Here is a 22488-nt window from a genome sequence, read left to right as displayed (position 1 = left end):
TTCCATCCAGATAGAATTTGGTGCGCCTTGATCCGAAGAAGGTATCAACTGCAGTTAGCACCTTTACTACGCATTTGAACTGGTGTTCCGTAAGAATATTGTCCAACGAACGGAACAGGTGATAACCAGACGGTGCAATGTCCGGGGAGTATGGTGGATGCAATAGTGTTTCACATCTAAGGTGTAGAGTGGTGTTTCTGTTCATCCTAGCTGCGTCGGGCTTAACGTTGTCCTGTAACAGGAGGACTCCTTTGCAATTCAGAAGTTCTGGTTCCACAGTGTTGAATTTTTTTTTTTTGAACACGGCTCAACTGGTGACAGTACAGAGTTGTGTTGATGCTCTCACCAACTGGTAGCAGTTCCCGTTGCACGATACTACTAGCAGTCCACCAAACACACAGGAGGACCCTCTTTTGCAGTGCTGCTTTAAACTGTTTTGGAACTTGTTCATGGGATGCTAACCTATGATGAGAGTGCCGTGGAGCTTCTAACAAGACCCACTTCTCATCACACATCAACACCCTGTCCAGAAATTGCTCCTTCCTCAGATAGACAACAAATAAACACAGATGTCCGCTCGCGTGGTCTTCTGGCCCAGAGTCAAATCATAGGCGACCCATCGACCCAAATTGTAGTTTCTCAAGTTGATGGGGGTGCTGCCGAATGGTTTTTGTACTCACACTGAATTGTAGTCCTAGTTCCTCACATATCTGGCCTCACTGTACTCCTCGATTACTGCCTGAAGATCTTCATTTTGTACATGTGTTGGTCTTCTGACACGTGGTGCGTCTTCGAGTGTTTCTTCACCGTCCTTAAAGTTGTTAAACCACCTCTGCATTGTCCGCGTAATCACCACACCATCACCAAAGGCCCGTCATATCATCCGCCCCACTGCAGCGGCCTTGGAGCTCAGTTTGAACTCGTACAGCATACGCTCTTGTGACGCTCTGTGGAGGTCCCATATTCACTCAGTCCTTACGTAAGTTGATGATGTAACTGAACTGCCAGAATCAGGTAGTACGTTGAATATACCCAAACCAACAACTGACCTTCGCCTTATCTCCATTCACATTGAACTCACGGTGTGAGGGCCAATTGAACACAGACCTCCACAAAAGGCGACAGAGCTTTCTTGTTTACCTTCATATAAGGAACTAACATAACTAAGGGCAAGCATTGGTGAGCAGACATGATCTCTTTATACTATACAAACCATTGTCTACAACATGTCTCATAACTTGTAAGAGCTGTGGAACTTTTAACCATCGAATTAATAGGGTTCTTCCAAGTTCTTACCAAATCATTTCTCTTTTTGAACTACTTAATTAAACGGTTTGGAAGGAGTTAATCCACTTACTGTTCCTTCAGTAAAAAATAAGGTATGTATCTCATAATTTTCACGGAGATATTTCTAAGTTAATTAACGAAACTTTTAATACTCGATCGATGGTTATTTGACTGACGTTCCAAATGCATTGATGCGTTTATCTTCAGAGTTGTACTAATTTGGGAATCATCTGAATGTGAACTAACATACTTTGGACAAGGAAAAGTACAATGAAGCCTAGATAAGAAGCACATAAGAAGCGATAGAATTGAAATTACACAATGACATATTGAATAGATTTAAAGGTTTGAAATGAAGTGAAATTTGGAATATTTGATTATCATAAAAAGGAGAGAAAAAAGTATAACTAAAGCAATAATAGTATTTAAAAGTAGCAAATATAATTTTGAATGAAACTGTAATTTGTAACAATATTTATTTTTTAAATGTTGAAATATAGGTATAACGTGACAACGATATAGAAATTAGAATTATACCAAAATAAACGGGTAGCAGGTCCCCGAATCAATATGGCTCTGAAGATAAATTCAGCCAGTGAGATGGAATATTTTATGTTTCAATTTAATGCATTGATATAGAGAGCACAAATTGTAAGTAGTTGTTACTGAAGTATTATTTAGGTACTTTTGAGCAAACATCGTAAGACGCTAGAAAAAGTGCAATATGTAAGCAATTGTCTTTAACAATTTTAGTCACTAATTTTTCATTAAAAATCTTGTAGATACTAATTTCAAGAAAAGCGTTTCTCAATTTTCTTCATAGAATTAATAACTTCCCTATGATTGAATCTGAACAAGGCTTCTGTTTGCAGTTTTCGGAGACAGAATTACATTCCTTGATTATTTTATTTCCAATTCAAATTACTTGTAGAAAATACCTATCTGTTAAACCCATAAAATGTTAACTTCGTCTTTACAGTTATGAGTTCGTATATTTGTAACGAAGTTCGAAGTAAGCAGAAACATATATGTAATTAAATTCATTACCTGCACATGGATGTTCATTGCATGGGAAAAGTTTTTCTTTGGGACCAGTGCATCTTTTACCATTTCCTTCAGGTGCGGGATTAGTACAGGATCTATATCTCTTATATTGTCCTCCCCCACAGGACTTCGAGCATTTTGTTCCTAACGTACTCCACGGAGACCAATTGCCATCAATATCTGAAACAAATTATAGTTAAATTATTATACTCTCCAGAAAAGATAGGCTATAATGGAGCCTCTCAGGAATACATATATGTCAACTAGAAAATAACTTTCGAGTAATCTAGAAAAGAAGATTGACCTTTCCCATGTAATTCAATGCAATGTCACAAGCTTCCCCTGCCAACTGCAGGTACATTTCCGAACTGAAACGAACTGCATACTCTCCCAACAAAATATGTTCTATGGGAATGCAAAACAAAAACAAATCAATAAATAGTAAGACAATTAAAGAAGTTGGTTTGGGATATTGGCTTCCAGCTAATAATATTGTTATAATTTTATAATTGCAAAGTTTAAGATGGATTTGAGATATTTATTGACAATAGTCAAAATATTAATGAACCTATTGCGGCTGAATGAAACTGCGTGCAAGCTTTTCTTTTCTCTCCCTTCTAATTATAAGTACAAAGTTTACTGAGATAAATGCGATAAAAAATTATACGGTTATAATGTAACTGAAATATAACTTCGAAGTTATTGTTGTGAATATTTCAACTTGCATAACATTTCTTGTAGAATGGTATGTTAAAGACATTTATTGTTGTACAGTCTGCCAAGAAAGTAATGAACATCTCTGTTCTTTAGTCTGCTACTTCTGCCTCAAAACCACGGAGAACAAAAGAATTAAATCAATCAAATGTGTAGCGAAAGGTAAGCAGAAAAGCATCTGAACAAGACATTCAAGAGAAGTACAAGGTGTGAATACGAATAGTGCATAGTGTAAATAAGGGACGACACAGAAAGAGAAATCCAGAAACAGCTGCTAAACGGAGACAAAATAGTAAAAATTGTCGAAATGGGAACACAAAATACAAATGCGATCAAATATGCCAACAACTAAACACTTACCAAGGAAAAACTTAGTGTAGTGGTTAAGGCGCTAGATTACCAATCCATAGAACGTCAGTTCGCATCCACTCTAAGGAGCATCATTTTTCTTAAGAAACCATACAGCACATGAGATGTGGCAAAAAAGAGCGTATTATCCATTAAATATATTAAGTGAAAATGGTTAAAAATTCCAGTGACATTTACTAGAGAAGTGAAACAATGAAAATGAGAAAGCAGTATTTGCAATTAGGGGTAGATATCAGAGGGTGCGATCGGAAAAACAAAATTTTTCAGAATTCCCTATATATGGGTCTCTATAATAGGCAAATTTCTTCAGAAATGTGCCTATTGCAAAGACCATCATGGCAGAAACGCCGCAAAATTTCTGCAACGAGGTGACAAATAGACTCTTACATAAATAAGAATGCTTATTACAAACAGCTATAAAACATGAAACTGATTATTGCAAGCATTATACTAAAGTATCCGTTCACCTAAGCTTCCAAAATCTGAATCACATACCAGTCATACAACGACATTTAGCAGCATCCAACTGGAGCTCAGTCTTGTAAATAAAATATTTTAAAAAGTGTAAAAGGCAAGAGGGAGATTCGAACCCCGGCCGCGGGATTCGGAATCACAAGGCTAACCCCACATCTAAAGCGTTACTTTCTCTGGCTCCCCTAAATAAAAGTTTTCTGTTCGCTCAAAAGAGTAGCTTGTTCATAGTCAAATCGATTGGCAACACACAGAAATATGTAATTGAGGACTCGTAGGGAATATCATTGTATTCGCAAAATTATGAACATTAAGATTTTTTAAGAACAAAATACAAAACTCCTTTATTTTGATTCAAGTACGGCGCTATATTATACTCATAAACAAACTAAAGACGAATCAATTATAACGAAGTGACCGTGGTTCAGTTGTCAAGGCGCTGGACCAGTAATCTCAAGGTATTCGGATCAGATCCACGAATGACGAGTATATTTTTCACTTTAGAATTTTTGGTGGCGAATGATAGGCGATGACAAACGATGTATTATCTTCAGATATTTAAATACCAGGATCTTTCAATACTTGATCTATCAAATCTTCAGGAATGATACTAGTAATAATAATTAATAATAATAATTCTTCTCCCCTAGAAGATAAAAAGTTAGGAGCTTATTATCAACTCAGGTCATAACATTAGAAGAAGAAACGTGATATTTGGGAAGAATATTTCGGTTTTGTTTCTCGTCACCTACGGGAAGAGGAATTACTCGCTTCTAAAACAAAACAAACAAAATCGAGATGTGAATTAACATTTTACATTCTAAACGAGAGAAGGCTTACTCAAATTATCGTCACGCTTTGGATATGAGAATCAAGTCAAGACGAAAAGTATCGTAAAAACATCTCGTCTTATCTCTATTCTTGAAATAGTGTGCGTCCCTTTTTATGTAGCAATTGCTTTCTAGAGTGAATCTTACACGCTATATTCTTTCGGAGATCATTGATTGTTATGGTCTGTGGAGGCATTTTGGTAGCAACTCTTTTATAATTATTTCTGCATAACCTAGAAGAGTGTTCATTATATGCCTTACTGTTCAGTGAAATTCAGTGACTTTTATTACTGCGATTTTCCTTAAAACTTACACCAGAATACTTTCTACATGAAACTCTAGTGGAAAGCTTTCGTTTAAAATTTTGGTAATTGCAGAGGTGTGTCCTGCAGCTCTGGACACCTCCCGAAATCCCGACTTACCTGTACCTGTAAGTTTTGCCTAATTTTAGGGCAACTTTAAAAATTATATTCTTATTAAATTTTGCGATTTCAAATGTTTCACCCTGTTTCAAAATGGTTAAGCGCTTTCTTTATGGTTGTTTTAGTCGTAGTCCGCTCAGCTCTGTAGTAGGTTAATAGTGGAAGACGTTCGGAATAATTGCTAGGAAACGATATTGTTTCAGTCACGTTTATGATTCATACTAGGCCATAAGAATGACCCTTGTGTATTCATGAATTGTTTGGTGAACACGTTACGTTTACAGACAGTACAAATCAAGTGACGTCATGATGTTATTATTTCCCCTGTGAAGAAAGCCACTTCGATTGTAACTTGTAAGACCGAAAGAAATTGAGTATTTTTCATTTTATTACATGCAAGCAGTAATAATATTCTAGTTGTTAAAATCTTCCTTAACCACTACGGCGGGAATCAAACCGAGGACCCCAAAAACCGAAACGAATGCTCACAACACTACGCTAAGATTGCTCTGTTTAGTAAGGATCAAAAAGCACTCGTGTGTGTAGCATATTGCACACGTTTTCGATAACGACGAAACACTTATTTCGATGACAATAAAATACAATATTCGAGAGAATTCAAATTTAAATGAGAAAACAAAAACAGATATAGAAGCACACAAGAACTTGAAGGAGAAATGGTTTTAAGAGTAATTCGAACCTTTAACACGACCATTCTTAGCATGAGAACAATCAGTCTCGGGGAGACTGTCAGCCACCAGTACTTGCGATAAGTCCGCACGCAACAAAATAACAATGTTAAAGATTAAGTAGTTGCCTTGATAAAGACTGTTTATATAAGAACTTTAGAGTAGTCCTTATCAAAGTCGAGCTATGCGGCTCGGGTGGTAGATGATTTATTAGCACACCATTACAATATCAATTAAGTCAACGCGCAAAGGTGCGGAGATCCATCTCAAGTATTAGGGCTGTCGAATGGCCACGGACGGACGGGCTGTCAAAGAGGACGGAATTCGGGTCCCAAAATAATACAAATATCTAGAAGGTAGGGATCTCGTTAGAACTCTGATGAGTGGAGTTAGTACGCTAAAGAATGAACGAATATTACTAATATAAACTAACATTTAAAGAATATGCCGAAATAGATCTCATAACACAGTTAATATTCGTGTACAGGCTTCAGCGAGTTGAATACCACTATCGACCAACTTAGATTACTTAACAATTAACATCCCAAAACACATCGTATCGCTACTGTTAAACAAAGATATATTACCACTCGGATTACAAGATATCTTCGATATCAAATATAGGAGATCTTGAGAATACAATTGACCAAAATAGAGGAGAACTTAGGATTCGCTCTTTCAACATTCACATAAGTTATATGAAAACAATAAAAGGTTTCAATGTAATTTTGAAACTACTTGGAAGGTGATCCTCGTTACAGTTAAACGACTAGATGGGAAAGGAAATGCAAGTGATAGGTACATGAAAATATTGAAGAAACTGTTGTAGCCCACATTAGGTCCGTGGTCCTACCTCCAGGCACTGTGAAGTCGAGATAGTGAACACTCCTGGGTTACCTCGGCGTTGCTATAGACATTTCGTACACACCAGGTAGCACGTTTCACTCAACACACTAAATCACATTGATATTGTAATTACTCGCATTTCGAGCGGCTAAAACACAAAAGCAGGAGAGACGGACGATTACCAGGACTTCGTACAGGATGGTGTCGTCTCTAGGAGTCGTACAGAATTAGATATCTTAGTATTGGGACTTGAAACAAGCTCGTCTTCTCCTGGATCGAATATATTGGAATGTAGGTGAGACGAATGGTAGAACACAACACCCAAACAGAATGACATCCAATGAGACTTCACTCCACAGGTCGGCTATTTTCCCCAGTAAAGTATAGCACTCGCACGCCGATGGATGAGGCGTTCATAGATGTCTCAAGGAAAGGATGAGTTTCTGATAAGGAATTATTTAGAATTTGAAATGACGTAAGCAACACAAGTTGTTCGAGGTATAAAGAGTTTTATTATTTGGCTCGAATAAGTCCGTGGACTTCGTACAACAACAAGTGACTTCATACATGAATTCTAGAAAATAATGTAAATTAGTATTAGCACAATCAAACTATAATTGCGGACTAGGAAGCGTTTAGGTGCCAAAGCAGACAGAGATAATGATGGTTCGCTAAGGGATCTGTGAATAGTCAGTTCTCAGAGATTAATAGACAGAGTCTTATTGTCAGCAAATAAGTTCTAGATCGACTGCGTACTCTTAGTTAGACAAATAGTACTGTCCAGCTGAAGTTGCACTAATGAATGAATGGACGATAATACACGAACTGTTCGTAGTGGGATTAAAAGTTGGAAGTTCTTAACTTAACCTGAAGTTAACACTGCTGAATGAATTAACGATAACACACGCACTGTTCGTAATGAAATTAAGAAATACAAGATCTTAACTAAGCCACTGTATAAGCCACTGTGGTATTATAGTGTTCGCTTCATACGCCGTGTGATGTTAATCGAAATATTTACCGACACAACAAAGTAACCCTAGTTGGTAATGGACGAGATGGGAGGTGAACTCTTTCGGATTTGGAGCTCGAAGAACTCTCCGATAGAATTCTAGCGCTGGGATGGACAGTAAATAACCGTTAACAACTTAAAAGTTTTCCCCGCGAAGGAGCAACAGACGTAATGTATGCGTCTCAACGTCCCGGCGTTGTTCCCCTGAACGAAAGACAGTCTTCACGTCAGTTAAACACAGCAGAATTCCCCCACAAGAGAGGGTGCAATAGGTTTTTGTTCAAAGCTTGTCAATTGCACTAGGCACTACTGCAGTGTCGGGCGTATGCACGGGTAAGCCGTAGTCTTACCTAATTGGAGTTTAATTATGCGTAAAACGAATTTGAAACTCTGAGTTTCGCAGCAAAACGAAGAGGCGTTTCCTAAAAGCCTCCTGTACATTTGATATTTGTAATATAGAATCCTAATGACTTTAAGAGGTTAGACATTTGACCTCATGTGTAGAAAGAGTCAGGTCTGGGTACAGAAATTGGAAATTTAGTATGACAATTTTAATTTCTCCATTGCTAGGCTCTCACATTATGATCCAATAAAAAGTTGGAGAGTTTAAAAGTTCATACTTCATACATACACTGTGAAAGTAGCAACTTAGGATGTATGACAATTTGTATTACGAAAACTCTCTAAAACAGAGTGAATAATATAATTTATAATCGAACACTTGTGGTTCTGTTGCAAGGAAATGAGACTTTGTGTTAGTCCTACAGAATATATTACCTTCAAGTAAAAATAACGTTTTCACCTCTGAACAAAAATAAAATTAAATTTTAGTATTCCTGTATCTTCTGTTTATTTAAATCTGTGATAACCCAAACTGAGAATGTTACTTTTCCTTAAAAGAAAATATTCTCTTCCCCAGACGGCAAATATTAGAGGTTAACTATTCTCAAAGCAGACGAAGTCAGCTTTGTGAGTGAGGATGGAATAGGCACAATAAAACAAATCTTTCAACTGGAGGAAAAAAATAAAGCAGCTGGAAGGGATTGGATGATTGCGAGGATGGTATTGGATTTGTATATGTTCTCCTCTTTTCCTTGTTTAGTATTTTAAGAAAATAATATTCTATAGCATAATTAGCGAAGCTAATTGTCGATAATTGATGAATTTTTCATGGAGTGCGGGAAAAATTTGCGAAACTTTGGCAGTGGATTTGGGCCGACACTACAGTCGACACCCCTTAAGGAAAAATTTAAGGTTGCTCCGACAAATCTGAACTTTTTTTACTGTGAGTCAAGGCCAAAAATTTTTGAAAGTTGGCAACCCTTTTCACTTTCGATCAAGTTTTCACTCGGGGTTGGCAACACTGATGTAACGTTTGGTAGCTTGCAACACTCTTCTATGTTCGAGCATTATTACATACAAAAATTAATTAAAATACCGTAATAACATACCATAACAAAATAAGAAAACTCACATAAATATATAGTGGTAATGCCATACTAAGTATACTAAAGCAATAATGGCACTACTAAGTTTCTCCAAGCTATATTGGATAATAACCACAGAGATATTAATTAGTAAATGCAGTTTTAAATAATTTCCCTTTAATAAGTGTTACTGAAATTATTAAACTTAACTGACATATTTGGTTGTAAAATTAAAATAACACCAGACCCAATAATAATTCATAGGCGATATCAATATTTGATTTTATTCGCAAATAGGCGAAAACAAGAAGAATTAGAATTATCAAATACTTGGCTATATATATATATATATATATATATATATATATATATATATATATATATATATATATAGATATAGATATAGATATAGATATAGATATATTGGAAACAAAATAAGGAAACAGGCAGATATTTGACCTTTACTGAATACAAACAAACCATTACTGATAAAAAATGAACTTGACCTACTTTTACACACAAAAAACACACAAATGTTAACCATCATTCATTAGATTTTTTACCTTTTGAACTTTTTTCTTTCCCTTTAAAAGAAACTAATTTAAACCTCCGAACGCGTTCAGCTTAGCCTGGGCTGAAACACGGTCTTTTGTACAGAGGGATAAAAACTACAGGAAACGAAAGGAACCTATATATATATATATATATATATATATATGTCCTTCTATTACACAACTAACCAGTGATATTTTTTTACTGTTTCTTTCCCTACGCTAACGAAACCATTTTTTTTAAGGAAACAGACGTTTCGCGGGCGATAGCTAATAGGTTGAAAACATAAAATACAGCTAATTTTATATGTATGGTTAATGGATTAATAGCACAAAAATATAGCTACCTTAAATTAGACAGAATGCTACTGGTTTAGTATTTTCTTCAAACACAATTAATATACTCATATAAGTTTACGCATCCTTACCATTAGTGTTGTTTTAAGTATAATTTTTATGATTATTATTATTAATATTAATATTATTGCTACCTGTATATATTGTTACGTTAATAATATTAATCTACGTGTAGTTAAAAGAAATTATGAACAACAAATAATAGATAGCCCTAAAATTAACATACCAACTTCTAGTAAGGATACAGTATGGAAATATTTTCTATCCAATTTTGCAGTATCATGAATAGATTGCACATGAGACACAATTCGCAGAATGTTGTCTACAGACGGTATTCTAGAAAGGGGTGACTATGCCTTTCTTACTAACAACTCAAAGCGAATAGATGGATAATACGTCCATTATGATTTCATAATTAAACAAATTCTTAAAATAGTTATAATTTGAATAGCACTATTTAAGGTCATAATTGTACAATCACAATTTACGATAATAAATTAGTATTTTATGTTCACGAATAGCTAACAAAGTTGAGCTCATCCACTCTACTAAATTCGATGAGCGGTTAAAATACATTTAACTAACACAAGATTTCTGCAAGCATCGCATGGAATGAATTATATATATACAACTTAGAAAATTTATAAATTACGTTATAACTACATTGTCAATATAGTCTAATCATTATACGAAAATTTAGAAGAAAATTTATACAAGCAAGGGACCTATATAGGTGTGGTTTCTGTCCTAAAATGAGGAAATATTTTCGATTGATGAGTTTGAGTCATATATGGGTGTGCATGATGTCTCCAAGGTGAAAGTGGCGAAATCCGTATTAAAATTGGTTTTGTGGTTATCTTATTATAAAGGAATAAAAAAAATAGGCCTAATGAGCGTTAAAATTCTGTAAACTTTAACAATGAAATCTAGTGCAACGGAAGAACGAAAAGTGCTATTTTATCAGTTAATATTCGTTAAAAGTGTATGTTTGAAAATTTCAAAAATAACAATGAGTAAAACAAAACAGTTTTAATAACTTATAACTATAATATGGATATATCAAACATTTCAAATGATGTGCAATGTGTTCATTGTAATAAACATTTTCTTAGCCAAAGAGGCTTATCCATTCACACAGGCAAATGTCATCATGTGATACGCAGGAGTAAGGACAGTAACGTGAAACTTCAACAGCTTACCAACTATATTTCGGATTTATTAACCTTAGATTTCAATGACAATTCTTCTGAAATTTTATCCAAAATGAATGATCTTATGTCTCATCTGAAGGCTAATGTTCCGGTTCATCGTCATGTCCCGCGCGGTGCTCGTTCATCGGTAGCTGATTCTTTATGTGATATTATTCGTAATATCAACAACACCAATAATGTTGATTCTTGGATCGACCTTCTAGTTTTCCCTTACGCAGTGCTTTGCATCCCGCCGCGTTCTGAGAGAGTAAGTAATCTCACCACTTGGATGAAGCTAAGAGTCAGAAACTGGAGGGAACATCATCATGAAGTATTAATGAAGCAGCATCAAGGGACCAACGAACCTCGCAAACCACAAAAATCCGGCTCAATCAATACCAAGAGCATCGACAAAAATTAGAAATGATACGCGGCGCTATCAGACTACTGATATCCGATGACACTGTGGTTACGCCAGATACGTCAGTACTACATGCTCTCAGAGAAAAACATGCAGCCCACGCTCACTCATTCTTCAATCCCGAACCACCTGAGGACTCGTCTACAATAACTAAAGTCTCTTCCATCGAATTATTAAAGGCGATAAAATCCTTCCCCTCTGGTTCGGCAGGCGGAATGGATAATCTCCGTCCCTCAATCTTAAAAGATCTACTTACAAATCAAGACTTTGATTCAAGGGAACGCTTAACCACAGCCATTTGTGAATTTATGCACTTAATTATATCTGGGAAAGTGCCGACCATTTTACGACCAATTTTTTGGTGCTTCACTTATAGCACTGAAGAAGAAAAGCGGTGGGATTCGCCCAATAGCTGTTGGCAATTTTTGGAGACGCTTATCAGCAAAAATTATCTGCTTCCGGATACGAGATTCTTTAATTAAGATACTATCACCACACCAACTAGGGGTCTGTATACCATTCGGAGCAGAATAAGCCGTTCATGCTGCCAGAATGTACTACTCATCTTCCCATACTGAAGTGAAAGCATTTTTGAAATTTGACTTCCGCAACGCCTTCAATGAACTCAACCGCGACTCAATGTTACAATCTGTTAAAACTAACTTTCCAACTTACTATCCATACATCTACCAAGGCTACTCCGAACCAAGCAATCTTTTTATAAGTGATAACATAATTCACTCACAACGTGGAGTACAGCAAGGTGACCCACTTGGACCAGCACTGTTCGCCCTAACCATCCATCACATTGTTAAGGATATTAACACAGATTTAAATATCTGGTACTTAGACGACGGTACCATAGCTGGAAATATCGACGTAGTACTGTGCGCTTTTAATAAAATTCGTCTAGAAGCTTCATCTATTGGATTGTTTCTTAACTCTGCCAAATGTGAAGTGAGTTTTCTGAGCGCCAGAGTTGATTAAATCCATGACCTTTATGAAAGGTTTAATGAAGTAGCACCTGGTATCTCCTACCAATGCGGAACTTTTAGGGGCTGCCATCTCTACCGAATCAAGGAGCAAAATTTTGTTGGACAAGATATCAAAATTAGAATTCTTCTTTTCTCAATTATCAAAGCTTTCTGCACACTCCGCTTATTATTTACTACGACCTTCACTCTCACTTCCAAGATTAGTATATTTCCTTCGTTGCTCCCCTTCTTGGCAGGATGATAAATTACTTGACAAATTCGACCACACTCTTAGAACAGGACTGGAATCCATTGTAAACTGTTCTTTGAAAGACACTTCATGGTTACAAGCTTCCTTACCGGTGGAGAATGGGGGCCTTGGGATTCGTCGAGCCATGGATATCGCCATACCTTCTTTCCTCGCATCATTCTATGGCTCACGAGAACTAATTGGATCTCTTCTTCAACAGCAGGTTGACTTTGACTCGATTCGAGATGTACAAGAATGCATCGATAAATGGACTAGTCTGGTTGGAATGGATCCCCCACCTAACTACAAAAGACATGTTCAGTCTGTTTGGGATGAACCTATAGTCAAGCTTCATTTATCTTCACTCCTATCATCAACCAATAAGCCAGATGACAAAGCCAGGCTGTTAGCTGTCTCCTCCTCCAAAAACGGAGCATGGCTTCAAGCCCTACCTTCTCACACACTCGGTCTACACCTTTCTAATGAGAGCTTTCGTATTGCTACAGCTCTGCGCTTAGGTGCTAATATTTGTGAGCCTCACTTTTGTCCAGCTTGCAACGCATATGTTGATAATAAAGGATTACATGGTCTTTCATGTAAAAAAAAGTGCGAGAAGACAATCTCGACATCATATTGTAAACGACATTATTTGTAGAGCCCTCGTTTCAGCGGGAGTTCCTTCAATAAAAGAACCAAATGGTTGTTGCCGCTCTGATGGTAAAAGGCCTGATGGCATGACTTTGGTACCGTGGAAAAATGGAAAGGCACTAGTCTGGGATTTCACATTTTCCGATACGTTTGCTCCTTCCAACTTATCCCATTCTTCAATTCAGGCAGGTCTCGTCGCCGCTCACAGAGAGTCAGACAAAAGACTAAAATACTCAAACCTATTGGACAAATATTGGTTTGTAACAGTAGCAATAGAAACCAGTGGGTCTTGGGGTCACGAAGGATCTAATTTCATTAATGAAGTAGGTCATCGAATAGCAATCAAAACTGGTGACCCCCCAGCTACTGCATTCCTTTTCCAACGTATCACCATCGCCATCCAGCGCGGGAATGTGTCATCGATCTTAGGCACATTACCTCCTGGTAAAGAACTGGACGAGATTTTTCTTCTGCAACACAAAATAAGACGGAAGTAGAGACATCCTCGGAGGCTGACAACCACTTTGACTATGTTCATGAAGAATGTTTTGAATACAGTTTGGATAAATATAAATTCTAGGAAGTCATGGCTAATACCGGTAAATTTGGGAGTGGTAGCAACATTATCTACAGATTTTACTTTGTTGCTCAAAATCGTTAAAGACCCGAAAGATTTTGTTGTCAAGCTGTCCGATGTTTATTTTGGAACAAATATGCTATAACTAATGTTTAAGAAAATATGTCATACTTTTTATCATGTAACTTTAGTTTTCGTTAATGGTTGTCAAAATAAATACAAAGATAATTTTTAATAGGTAAAAAAATAAATTTTCTAATAAATATGTGTAAAAAAAGCAAGGGACTTTGTGTATATATATTGTATGTATATATGACTCAAGATATATAAAGTCCCCAATTTGTACCAATTGACCAATTAGTGTCCTTGCTATACTATTTTAAACCTAAATCTGCGACTTCCTTCGTAATATTTGGGTGTTCCGCCATCTTGGAAAATAGCGGAACAACCAAATATTACGAAGGAAGTCGCAGATTTAGGTTTAAAATAGTATAGCAAGGACACTAATTGATCAATTGGTACAAATTATACCTCGTTAGAATCGCAATAAAACAGGCTTTCATACGACATATGGCAATTGTCCGTAGTACCTATTAAAAACAAGTAATGGCGGGAAATATTTGTGATTTAGTGCCCAAAATTCCCCTTTTTGTTCTGAAAGTTACACATCATTCCGACGAAACCAAAATGAATAATAATTTGCAGTTCTTATAATTGCGTTTGTCTGAACTGCGTAAATAACTTTATAATAAGTTTCGCAAAGAGATATTTTTCACCATTCCACCTGCAACTATAAATGAGTTACTCATCTGTCGAATCACAATCAAATGGGCATTGAATTGGTGTACCGTTGTTTAAAGTGTTTAATATAAGGAAGTACTAGAGGGAATTTTGGGAAAGTTAACTCTGAAAATTCCCTCTTTTTGGATTATTGCTGTTATAGAGAGAGAACACTGCATAGAAACAAGATTAAAAATTGTAAATAGACATTAACGATATTAAGCATAATTTTGGAAGATTCCAGTCTTCCCAGCAACAATGGGAAATCACAGTAGTCGAGCTCTTACTGTATCATAATATACGAAAGGAAAAGTGAAATTGCAGTAAAGATGGCTTTAAGTCATTTCTTCAAAATTTTTATTTGAAAACTTTCGAAGATTTTGTTATACCTCTGTTTACATTTGTCAAGTAAAAGCCATGAAAAAAGTGGTAGATAAATTTATAATATTACATTTTTTTAAATATTCCCGATCTTGATAGGAAATGTTGTCGAGCTATGACAATATAGCATGGATATTTCATATCATAGGTTATCCCTATGGTTTTGTAAAGGCCGTCATTAACATTATCTTTCAAATCATTATCGAAGACTTCTGTACGATTGACACATGATAGTCTTTAACATGTGGCGCACATTGGTGAACAGGCCACTCCCGATTTTAAACATTCACAGTATTTGTTAATGCATAATATTTTAAGTACGCAGAACACTAGTTTCAGCATTTCGGGTAGTGCAGGTTGTTTTGAAAATATCATGGGATTCTTGATCATCCATCTCCATAATGTTGGGTCCAGTATGGTCCCCATCCAATGCTGGATTTGTAAATAGGCCCAGTATGAGTGCTGTCAAGCCGCATTACTGCTCGATGAAAGCATCAAATGCTGGATATATTTGTTTGGCTATTACATTAATGTACCTGTAATACCTCAAATTATCGAGGTTCTCACTCTTCTTACAACCATACAACTGAAGTAGAATATTTCTCCTACTGCAGTAATTTCATCTTTCGAAGTCGAAGACAGATTGAAAACCTATATAAGTCGGCCGAAGTTCGCAATCTTTCTGAAGAATATTTAGAGCTGTTATTTTACTTTGTTGTAGAGGCCTTAAGTTTCATCACATCCAGAAATAGCATAAGCAAAATGAAGAACATCACAAACCTCACGCAGAAGAGCCTTTTGGTCTGGAATATTGAACAGTTTTTGCATCCTTTCCATGGTTTAAAGAAATACATTTTGTCAGACAGAGAAGACTTAGCAGTGAGAAGATGAAGCAAATCAATATCCTGACCATCCATAACGACATTCGTTCCAGTGTTTATTTTATCTATAGCTACTGAGACAATGAAACTGTCTGCATCAGATTCTGCTTGATAAATACACTGTGTTTGATTCTCACACGGGAGGGTCCCACAAGTTGTCGCTAAAACCTGATTGCCACATAGCACATCTGATAGAGCATCATGAGAAATGAAAATGAGCAATATTTAAGGTGCTATGGACCAGAAGGATAGTAGCTACGGGGCTTAAAAATTTGAATATCCAAAAAATTATATCATGGAATCATGCACGTTTAAAGTAAATATATTGAAAACCGTTAAAGCAATCAATACAAAAGTTGCACAATATAATGAGAACAAAATGCTCTATCGAAAACCATAAACAGTGTTGCCATGGGTGAAGCAGTGTTGCCAACTCAGCATAAAATATTTTATTTGAAAAAGCTCCATGTACAAGTGTGAACAAATTTAAAATACACTATTATCGCTAAAGATAACAGTGAAGTGTAGTGGTACAGCGTTGCACACTATTGGAGCTACGTGTGCTGAAAATGTACAATGCAGAAGTCTGATATGTGGCAACAGATGGTAATAAAAGAATCTGGGTCTCATACTATGAATTTATTTCAAGTGCATCATATATAGTATACATAGCAAAATGTCAGCAGGGTCACAAAATATTGATGTATTTGAAAAACGAAATTGAGTGATGCCATTTTTACTTCCTGTGTCAGGTCCGAAGCTATATAGGAGTGTAAAGTGAGATCCAAATCACCATGAAAGAGAAATATTACAATGAAATGTAAGGTGAAAAGTACAACAAAAACCTGTCCGAGGCGGGATTGCAACCCGCGATGCCTACTATGTCCATTGTCTAGCCTTCTAGACCACACGGCTATCCTGGCCAACTGAAAGCGAAATGAGGTAGTAATAAAATATTTCCAATGTGAATATGATAATATTACAGTGTACAAATATAATCATATGGTGTGCAGAGAGGAAATAAAAGAATATGTCACTCAACACGAGAGATAGAAACCAAGAAATTACTTTTCTAAATATTGATAAAATGATTGAGAACCAGTTTGCAGAATTAGAAAACACGTATTTCTTTCCTCGCGTGTATAATTCTGTTTTCGCGAGTTGTCTGCTTATTTATCGGGGCTACAGAAGTAAATGCAAAATCCTCACTTGTTTCTAATGCATTCGTTTATTACCCTTCGTTGCAGCATATCAGACTTCTCCATTGTACATTTTCAGTACATGTAGCTCCAATAGTGTGCAACACTGTACCACTACATTTCACTGTTATGTTTAGTGACACTAGTGCATTTTAAATGTGTGCACACTTGAAAATGGTGCTATTTCAAATAAAATGTTTTTATGCTGAGTTGGCAATACTGCTCACCTATGGCAACAGTGTTTGTGGTTTTCGATATGGCATTTCATTCTCGTTATATTCTGCAACTTTTGTATTGATTGCCTTGATGGTTTTCAATATATTTACTTTAAACGTACATAATTCCATGATATAATTTTTTGGATATTCAAATTTTGAAGCCCCGTAGCTCCGATCCTTCCCGTCCATAGGACCTTCAATTTTGCTCATTTTCATTTTTTATGGTGCTGTATCAGATGTGGTATGCGGCAATCAGATTTTAACAACTTGTGGAACCCTCCCGTGTCAGCACTGACTTGTGGTGAAGAGTTTAGATTTATAGATTTCTCTTAGCAGCTCTCATTGGTTTGCAGTTCACGTCTCGTTATGGTGGGATTGGTTGGATATCCATCAAACACGATAGTACCGTACATGATCCTCCATAATGTGATTTTATGTAGGAAATATAGCTTTTGAAAATATTATCATAGCTGTAGGTCTGGGTCAGAACACACAATGAAGTAAGTAACCACCATCAACAATGTGAACGCAGTCTTCGTGAAAATACGAAATATCGGTAGATTTAAAACATTTTAAATATTTCTTTTTATCTTTTCTTAATGATACAATGTCAAAATAAGGATGGTGGTTTTGGTGCAAGCTTGTACTTGAAGCACCTTCTCACTTTCTGAGGATTTTTGGCAACAAGAATTATATTGCTAAAAAGTTGCTGCATAATGATAGTTATTGTTTGGTTGTTTATGATAATCCCAGAGTTTAATGCTGTACGAGGAATTACTTTATCTTTCTTCTGAATGATTACAATCCCAAATTCTTTTCCCTCATTTGGTGTTAAGGAAGCTATTCTCTTTTCTATGGCTTGATCAAAAATTACTGCATCATCTGCAACTAGTCTTGACGCGATGTTGATTAGTTCTTCAGTTTCTTGATGAAATGGATTATGTTTAACGGGCCACTTGCAAAAAGTTTCCGCTTCCCTGTAATCAGGAATCTGCCGAGAGATTCGTTCTTCCTTATGGTGCTCAGAGGATGTAAAAATTGGTTAGTTTCTTTACTGCTTTTGATATTTCCGTACTAAGTGGTGAGGAAGAAATCCATAGTAACAATTTCATTTGTTATGCCTCTACCATGAGTAAGTCCACCTACAGATTTTATCGGGCAATTCGGTGATTGCTCTATAACCATATCAGTGGATACTCCCGATCAGTATCTTTCAGAATACGTAAGGAACAGAGAAGAATCTTTCTTTTGTAAACTTTTAGAAGTTTTGTGCTGACATTCGATGTTCGTATTTCATTACCAACTGAAGATACAAGTGAGCACTTTCTGCGTACAAATTGTGGCCCGATGCATGAAAGGTAGGGATCATAAGTTTACTATCTCCACATGCCTTCTCCAGTTTCCAGTTCTTTCAGCTGCAATGAGTTCCATGACCAACTTCAATTGACTCATATACAGAAGCCACAATCTTACGGTTCGACTTTTTTCCTTTGCTCTTTTACAGATTTTATTTAAGTCACCTACCACTTGGAAACATGCCTCAAACAATGTTAATTTTGCCAATGACTTTTCATTCGTAAGTACCTCTTCACTCCCTCTTATTATTGTATTAAAATAATTGCTTTTTAATTCACTATATCTTTCATATAAGTATTGAAACAATGCACAAAATATTAGTAGATGTGCTCTCAAGAGTCGAGAGAAAGCATGACTTGACATAAGGTGGGAAATTGTGTTTTTAGCATACATACTTCACCGCAGTTTCTCGATTTTGCTGCCTTTCATGATATAACCTATCCAACCTACGAAACTCATTAGTAAGTGCAAGCCACCGAATCGTACACTGACTGTTGAAAGTGGGATCAGCTGACAATATACTTTCACATGCTTTTACAAAAACAGGTTGGTTGAAAGTAAGAATATACGATTTGTTCTTAACAATTCACTGTCCATTTCGATATTTTGTTGGGGCCGCGGTGCCTCAGTGGTAGAGCGTTCACCTCTGGTGCTTGGGGTTCCGGGTTCGATCCCAGCCCCCGCCAAGTGAGCTTTGTGGTCGAGAAACACCGTGTGCGTGGGTTTCCTCGGGGATCTCCCATTTCCTCCCACTTTCTTCATTCCACCATTTCATCCATTATTCATCATCACCGTCTCCTTTAGCCTAACCGGCATAACTGTGTGACGTAAAACTTAAATATTTCATTTTTTCGATATTTTGTATCTTCAAATCACTTAAGAAACATGTAACTGGTATCTTGTAATACACATTTTTTGAACTGGTTAGTTGAGGCTTTATTATCTTTTACACATTTCATATATTACACGATACAGTTGAAACTGCTTGAGGTGGGGTTATGCACTTTATGCCACCTAGGATGCGAACAGTCCCCTTACCATTTTTAGTACTCGTGTTTACATGTGTATTGTCAAACACAAACTGCATGAAAGAACAGTCTTCTATGTCAGGCTCGGTACTTTCACTTGCAGAGTTTTATTTTTTATTTAAAATGCCGGAGTTAAGGCATAACCTTTTCTTTCACTCAACCATTTACATTTTTCTTTTATAATCGGATTTCATAATAGAGTTTTTCTTTTTACAACGAGAATAAAAAGAATATACACACTTAGGCAACGTTAAAGAGTTACAGACATACAGAACAATACCAAGAAAATAAAACATGAAAATTGAAAATGAAACTTATTACATATAAAGTAAACACTAAAATAACCAAGCGACATTGCTGAAGACATGTTAAACTATACAAGGGGAAAGGAACAAAGAAATCAATCTTGATTATATGTAGCATATAAAATACATTCCTTTGATTGAGTATGTATAGATAAAATGATGCACATACCTAAGTGATTGTGTATAACATATGTACACTCATGTCCAAAATCATTGTCGCATATCTATAACTGTCTTCTTGTAACAATATGTTAATGATTTTGCAGGATACTTTAAATATTGATAATAGGCAGTTGCGTGTTCTTAATATACGCAAGGTAAGCACTGCTTACCTTTAAATTATACATTAAAATCTAAAGCAATCATTACTACTTTATTTGCTATAAAAATGATCTCATTTATCGAAAGCTTTGTATTTATATTGTTGTACGTTACCATATGAAACGCTCTCGCTTGCTTCTGTTTCTCATCTTCTAGCTGCACTGCACGGTCATTTACGGCGAGGATAGCAGAAATCGTCCGGTGGATCGGATGCGATCGTGTTAGCTCGGTTCTTTCGTGAAGACCAGCAATCTTCTCAGTTGCGGAACCTGGCTGCATATTCAGTTTAATCGTAAACCGTGTTTTAAACAAAAAGTGTGGCTTTTAGTGGTTAATTCTTTTAGGTAATACTTAGTGTATAGTACATTTTTGTATATAAGTGTTAGTTCCAGTGCATCTATTCAATTATTATTGTTGTACGTTTTATAAGGGAGACTTGCTCGTGAGTTGTACTAAAAGGTAAGCAATCCAAGAAGTTGCGTTCGCTAATGGTTCGGCAGGGAGAATGAACATGGATCTCATGTGGTGTAGACGGAGGACAGAAGTGCGTGCTGTGTGATATATTGGTGAAGAGTTTTGCTTTGCGGAACATCAAAGAAAAGGAAAACATTATTACGGCAAGAAGACCGACGCCCGACATTAATATAACTACTGCTTCAAAAACATGTGTAAGAAAATTTAATATTCAACTTTTTGAAAGCAACGAATGGCTGACCGCTTGCCTAGAAAAACGAAAGCGCTATTGTAGGTGTTGTCTTCTTTTCTCAAAGGATAAAAGTGTGTGGTCAAGTTGTGGTTACAGCGTTATAGGAAACGTTTACAAGGCCATAAAAAGCATAGTTTAACTGAAAATCATCTCCAGGCCATAATAAATGACAAAACATTTGGAAAAGCAAGAATAGAGTACATGTTGGATTCTCAGAAGGAAGTGAGGGACTCTCAGCTCAACGGACTTGTAAGAAGAAATAGAGAAATAATGAAACGCCTTATTGACATCGTATGTTTCTTAGGGAAACAGGAACTGGCTTTTAGGGGGAACATGATGAATCATCTGATTCTAGTAACAGAGGAAATTATGTCGAGCTTGTGAAGTTGTTGTGTCAGTACGATGAGAAGCTGAGAATATTCGTAGAAAATGTGACAGTATTCACTGGATTGTCAAATATTATACAAAGTGATTTAATTGGATCAATCAGTAATGCTATGATGACACATATTAAAGAAGAAATCCAAGAAACAAAGTTTATAGCTATATCTGTAGACGAAACTACAAACGTCGCTAATTTTGCTCAGCTTTCTGTAATCATAATACGTTACAGTAGAAGGGGAAATTCACGAAAGATTTCTTAGATTTTTAAATATTTCTGAGAATAGGACAGCTGAAGCCTTGTGCAATATTGTGAGTGACCTCATGAAAGAATATAACTGTGGAGAAAAGCTGGTAGCGCAAAGTTATGATGGTGTAGCTGTGATGGCGAATCATTTGAACGGTCTACAAGCTAGAGTAAAACAGACATATCCACAGGCTTTGTTTGTTCACTGTTTTGCTCATAGATTGAATCTTGTTCTCTCTCAGGCAGCATCTCAAGTTAGAGAGTGTCGGATATTTTTCTTAACCTTTAATGGAATTGCTGCATTTTTCTCTACATCTACAGAGAGAACCCCGTGTTTCACAGACACGTTGGAATTACAATTCTCGTCTTGTTCAAACGATCTATGAGCACAAGAAAGAACTTTTGGACCTTTTCGAAATTATTTCCAGCTCGAAAGAGAATTGGGGTCAAGAGTGCTCGGGGAATTTTAAATACAATAGATGACTTCAACTTCATATTTCTCTTAGAAGTATTTCTCAGTTACAGATACCCTTTATGATATCTTGCAGACTAAAGCTTCTGACATTGGTTATTGTGTAAAGTGAAGGAATTCGAAAGAGTCCTGCA

At 36.3% G+C, this 22488-nt stretch overlaps 1 protein-coding gene across 1 annotated transcript in view; it reads right to left on the bottom strand.

Moving 5' to 3' along the window:
* LOC145660613 (adhesion G protein-coupled receptor L3-like) overlaps positions 1-22488 on the bottom strand; it is an 880165-nt gene that overhangs the window by 779133 nt on the left and 78544 nt on the right. The window contains exon 3 of the mRNA XM_081725881.1: positions 2335-2511. Coding sequence (XP_081582007.1) covers positions 2335-2511 — 177 coding nt within the window. The remainder of the gene's footprint in view (positions 1-2334; positions 2512-22488) is intronic.

Source organism: Thermobia domestica, chromosome 9, assembly GCF_964235325.1.
Source record: "Thermobia domestica chromosome 9, izTheDome1.hap1.1, whole genome shotgun sequence".
In the NCBI taxonomy this organism is placed as follows: domain Eukaryota; kingdom Metazoa; phylum Arthropoda; class Insecta; order Zygentoma; family Lepismatidae; genus Thermobia; species Thermobia domestica.
This window is presented reverse-complemented; position numbering and strand designations above follow the sequence as displayed.